Source organism: Amphimedon queenslandica, unplaced genomic scaffold (assembly GCF_000090795.2).
Source record: "Amphimedon queenslandica unplaced genomic scaffold, v1.1 AMPQUscaffold_12199, whole genome shotgun sequence".
NCBI classification, from domain to species: Eukaryota; Metazoa; Porifera; class Demospongiae; order Haplosclerida; family Niphatidae; genus Amphimedon; species Amphimedon queenslandica.
In genome coordinates, this window is record NW_003547562.1 from 6,199 (window position 1) to 11,935 (window position 5,737).

Consider the following 5,737-nt stretch of genomic DNA (forward strand, 5'->3'; position numbering starts at 1 on the left):
TGAAGATTTGGTCAATTCGCTCCAGAATTCTTAATACAGGTTTGTTTTTATGTCGTCCCGTTTGCTCTCCATTGAAAGTTGCCAACCAAAATGGCGGCCGGAATTAATTTCATTGTAAACCACGCCTTACAACCGTAATAGTCTTCCCACGCAAGCAATTCTCACTCTGGGTGGTCTATACAATAGTACAATACAGTACTCACCAACTTCTCTGCAAGCAAATCCAATGAAGTCTGGAACACTGAACAGCATAGCCTCACTCTCTGGGTTACCTCTTTCAACCTTAAGAGGAGGAGAGGGAGGGGGAGAACAGAAGAAATAAAATTATAGTCTTTGTGTGTCCTTACTCTGAATTCATTGTTCATTGATACAGCAATCTTAAGACGAGCATGATCTGATGTCTCTACCTATAGATAAAAAGAACAGGTAAGGAACAATACACTCGCTATCCTATCCTAGTTACCGGTACTAGGGGCAACAGGAGGATGGAATAGACGTAGCACGTGGCTAATGACGGTGGCTTAACAATTACAAACAAGTGGGCGTACAGTCTAATTGGGCGTGGTCAAATCATTAGGTAAAAAAGTAGTCTCGCGGGGCCAGACTCAATTTTTAGAATAGAATTAGAATTTTAGAATTCTTATTCGGTAAATTAGAGTCTGGCCAGCGAGACTAGTAAAAAAGTTGCAGACACGGCTCCTCATCTAATTTTTCACCCGTTTCCAATCCATGTGTTTGTACATCTATGGTTGCAGTCCACATCTTTTATAGTTCCTCCTAATTATATCTATCAGCCAGGCCTCAGTAAACGAAAGGACTGCAAGGAGGGATTATCTGTAATTTCAAAGGCCTCGACCACTGTACGACTGTAGCAGCTAAGACATTCACTTTACCTAGTCCTAGGCCAGAATAATCAACTCAGAGATTTAGTAGCGGTAGTGAGAAATGGCGAGGCCACAGCCCTGCTCCAGTTCCTATGACTGCAATACTGCTGCCTGCTCCCTCTCTCATCAAACTGAAGAGATCGATAACGAAGACCTCACTTCTTTATATTCAAGCGAGCCGATCACTGAGACAGCGGGAGACCCAGACCATAGCTCCTTCGTAGCTGCTAGAGCAAAAGATCAAGTGGAGAAAACCAGCCAACTGGTAACTGGAGTAATCGCTGAACAGAAGACTCTGCACCAGTACCACGGGCCAAAATCAGGTGTTTAGAAAACCATCTCTCTGACTGCAGCTCCAGATCAATGACAATGTACAATGTTTTTGTAAGATATTATTATACTTATTGTAATGTGCTTCTTGTAAAGTGATTCCCTGATTCAACACTTGTCTTAAATACTTAATGGTGATTTTAATGTGTAATTTTATTAATTCTAAAATAATGATCATTTAAATTTAAATTTGAGAAGTGGAAGCATATAATATCCCTAGCTTAGGATTGAAGAAAAATGCAACATGACTGAAAAGGCTTATCATTTTATTGTATTTAAATGATAAAACCAACAAGAGGACATCAGTGTAGGAATATGTAAATGCTAAGAGGGAGCACTTACTGTAATATGGTCAGATATGAAGTTAGGACCAAGCATGAGGCAAATAGTTTTCAGGGCATTCTCCTTCTTTGGTTTACCAGCTAATAACAATAAATTGATTATAATTGAAGCCTTTCCTCCCTCTCTCTCCCTCACCACTCAAACTGAGGACATTAAAGTTCTCATGAGGATCCAGCACTACAAGATCAGGACCAAATACAACACGAGCTGTCTTCTCTATGTAATTGTATACCTGGTATAAACAGCATATGTAGTGCACAGTTGTGATAAGGACATAAATATGGCTCACTTGGACTGCACAGTTACTGGGGCACCTATAAGTAACTACACGAGTTTTGTCACGCTTCTGTAAAGAAAGAGAAGGGAAAAGAGAAGACTGTGTTGATCTACCACTACAAACATGCTGCAAGTGGTGGTGATCTACTGTGCACTGTTTTGTTTGCTTACATATGAAGAAAAAGAGTGTGTGTATATGCATGAAGCAAGAGTACATGTACACTTTTGGTTGTGATAGATATGTATCTTACATTTCCCTTAAAGAGCGAAGGGTCTTTAGCTCCATCAAAATATGCAATCTTCCTAATACTGGCATCACCAACACCACCACCCTCCCTAGAATGGGAAATAAACCACAAAATACATGATTGTTATGATGACCCTCCCCTTGGAGAACAGTTAGGCCAACTATTGTGACAATTGTCATAACTACAGTATGTAACATTTTGGGTGACTGGCCATACAAATGTCAGTCACAAATATTAAGTTCAAGTCAATAGTCTCTATAATCATTACCAAGAGTCCATTGTCATTACTTTAATATTTCTTCTGCTAATGGAGTCAGTTCTTTCTCATACAGTTCCTCAGCAGCTTGCAGTAAATAAGACTGAGGGCCCAATATAGCACGAACCTATTGGACACACCACCAGTGGTAGTATTAATATAGTACTGTACTGTACTGTACTGTATTGGACACACCACCAGTGTTAGTATTAATATAGCACTGTACTGTACTGTACTGTATTGGACACACCACCAGTGTTAGTATTAATATAGTACTGTACTGTACTGTACTGTATTGGACACACACCACCAGTGTTTGTATTAATATATTACTGTACTGTACTGTATTGGTTTACCTGTCCTGACTGAACATTTCTAACATAAATCCCTTCATTCTCATTTAATGGAGTAGCCTTCCTACAGTAGAGAGATAGAAACTGTTAAAGCACATATACACAATAGCTTGACTATACTAGAGGCCCCATCACATTATTAGCCACAACTATAACGGTTTCCTAAGGCCCAAATGGCTCCTTTGACCGAACTATATGGTTTCCTCAAGAAATATCTGCTTCCTATACTAACCACCAGGCTTTGCAAACAATAACACACAATGTATAAATCCTCACAAAACAGATGATGGACATGCAGAATATTAAATTGATTTTATGAACTATACATGAATACTAACCTTCTCTGTATGTTTCCAATCTCAGTTCTAGGTATATAGTCAGTTGGTCCATGAATCATCCACCGGTCACCAGGGGTAAGATGGACTTTACTACCTAATAATAGTACTAAACATTACTTCTATTTTCTCCCATACAATGGAAATTCAATGATGGCATGCAAGTAACTTCAGTGCAAGAGTGTACTAATATTTCAATAACAGTTGAGTCTGCCTACCTCTTTGTAGCATGGGATGACAGTATGATTGGATAAAAGATTACAAAATCAATTGTTACATGTACATGTGTATATACAGTTACAGTTAGTTGAACTCTGTGAAATGCTTCAATTGTGTGGGTGTATGCATTCCAAACACAATAGCTCATTACTTACCATCTTCAGTAATATCGTCAAATTCCTCTTGAGCAGTGACAAGAAGAGCTTCATCAGATTCTAATATAATAGCATCCTGTATCCCTCTCTCAAACTTCTCACCTATGTAATATAATAATTATATTGAAATTGTCAAATTGAGATAAAAATAATCACCATTTAAACATAACATAAATGCATGTTACACAAGTATATTATGTTGATATGCATAATACTAAAAATGTTATGTTTAGTTACCAGGATGAAGGAAGAATGTCTTGGGTCCTTTTCTCAGTTCCCTACAGCCAAGACATGGTCTACCATCATCACCAAGAGGATTAACAACCACACAATACTGATGGTGAGATAAAACAGTTAACTGGACCTCATTCACAACCTCCTGTAGGATATAATAAAAATGATATAAGCATTCTGGATTGTTTTAAATGTATCCATACATTGTTTTGACTGTATGGATTCTGTGGTTGCTATTTTTATACATACAGTTGTTGTAGAGAGAGACCTGGGCTGATTGCTGGAACAGTCTTGTTAAAGCTGTTGTAGGGGTAATGCCTTAACAACACAAGAATAGTTGAGTTAGAGCTAATGAATGACATATGAGTCTATTTATTGCAATATTCATGGGGAGTATCTAATGTCATTATTAAGTATAAACATGGCCTGGGGATTTAAACCACATCCAGGAACGACATGGTCAGTAAAGTTGAGTCTTTTTGACAGTCTCATATAACACAAGGCAATGTCACCCAATCCAGTTCTATTATGCACTTTTGAAGTGTTTCCATGGTTAGAGCTCAGGTCTATCTCAACAACAGTTGCATGCTAACCACAGAATCCATACACTATATAATAATCAAAAGGAAACCAGGCCCTAATGTCTTGGTCTTGGTCTGGCATACTAAAGTTATAGGGCTCAATAAGCTTTCTTCCCATAACACTTACTATTTTATGTACTTGGACTACATTGCATTTGTATGACCTTGCCCTCGGGCCTGCGGCCCTCGGGCTCGGTCATACAAATGCAAGGTAGTCCAAGTACATAAAATAGTAAGTGTATAAGCTTAATCAGTGTTATGATACTAGTAGGGTTTAAAGGCAGTAGGTAGTCCAAGTACATAAAATAGTAAGTGTATAAGCTTAATCAGTGTTATGATACTAGTAGGGTTTAAAGGCAGTAGGTAGTCCAGGTACATAAAATAGTAAGTGTATAAGCTTAATCAGTGTTATGATACTAGTAGGGTTTAAAGGCAGTAGGTAGTCCAGGTACATAAAATAGTAATTGTATAAGCTTAATCAGTGTTATGATACTAGTAATGTGTAAAAGCATAGATAGTAGGTGTATAAGCTAGCTAAGGATGTGCAAGTGTTCCACAAATAAGTAACTTGATACACATTATCACTTATAGCAAATACACATTATCACTTATAGCAAATACACATTGTACTATTCATATCTTTCCTGTGAATGACGCTTCAATGGAGCTCGATACACTTTCTGCCATTTTTGTAAGAGCAAGCAGTTAAAGCTTCAAAAGTAAAAAATTGCAACCTTTATCATTCTTTTCCCAGGTCTGCAACTGTTAGGAGCCACTGGGGTGACGAGGAGAAGTAGAATTGATAGCTTTTAGCCTGTCGGTCCATTGTAGCAAGTGATAGTATACCTCCACAATGGCGGACTGAAAAGTTTTTCATTTACAGTATCCCAATGAATATTATCAAGAGTACATTATTATAAATCAAACGTCATTCACAGAAAAGATATGAATGAGAATCAACATACTACATGCTATATCTTATACTATAATAATCCTCACCTCCTCATACACATCAGGTAGATAAGCTCCAATATCCCTCACCAGCCACTCCTCACCAGTGCAACGATAACTATTAATAATTATTAATTAACTAGTGGGTGTGGTTAGTCTTACATTCCCTTAGCGTCAGTGAAGGCTTGACGAGCTCTAAGACGAACAGCATGACCAGGAGTTATTATAATAGGAGACACCATCTTTACTACTTGCTACAGGTGGAGAAGGAGGAAGGGAAGAGAGAGGAAACAATGCCATTCACAAAATAACCACATCATGTTTTCAAAAGCTAACAAAGTCACAATTTAGATAAACACATCCCTGACATCATTAAAAAGTCATACCATATACCTAAATATTATATTTCTTACCACATTACATTAGGACATTCATGAGTACGCCACTTTTTTACTTTTAATTCCCATGAGCCAAAGGAATAGCTGAATACACTAATTGTGCATCATTACATGCAAGCTCAGGTATGGACGATTTAGGTATGGATGTAATTGCTAAACTCAATTAGAGTATAAT

The 5,737-nt window shown here is 37.7% G+C and overlaps 1 protein-coding gene across 5 annotated transcripts in view; it reads right to left on the reverse strand.

Moving 5' to 3' along the window:
* Window positions 1–5,737, reverse strand: part of LOC100636222 (major vault protein-like) — a 15,307-nt gene that overhangs the window by 6,198 nt on the left and 3,372 nt on the right. For 4 of the 5 annotated variants that reach the window (XM_020004444.1, XM_020004446.1, XM_020004443.1 and 1 more), the window contains exons 6-18: window positions 5,327–5,418; window positions 5,213–5,282; window positions 3,636–3,777; window positions 3,399–3,500; window positions 3,028–3,121; window positions 2,693–2,753; window positions 2,369–2,463; window positions 2,084–2,168; window positions 1,846–1,902; window positions 1,692–1,788; window positions 1,557–1,636; window positions 348–407; window positions 204–282 (exon numbers count right to left, since the gene is read on the reverse strand). In XM_020004444.1, coding sequence (XP_019860003.1) covers window positions 204–282; window positions 348–407; window positions 1,557–1,636; window positions 1,692–1,788; window positions 1,846–1,902; window positions 2,084–2,168; window positions 2,369–2,463; window positions 2,693–2,753; window positions 3,028–3,121; window positions 3,399–3,500; window positions 3,636–3,777; window positions 5,213–5,282; window positions 5,327–5,418 — 1,114 coding nt within the window. The remainder of the gene's footprint in view (window positions 1–203; window positions 283–347; window positions 408–1,556; window positions 1,637–1,691; window positions 1,789–1,845; window positions 1,903–2,083; window positions 2,169–2,368; window positions 2,464–2,692; window positions 2,754–3,027; window positions 3,122–3,398; window positions 3,501–3,635; window positions 3,778–5,212; window positions 5,283–5,326; window positions 5,419–5,737) is intronic. The other variant, XM_020004445.1, reaches the window with a different exon arrangement.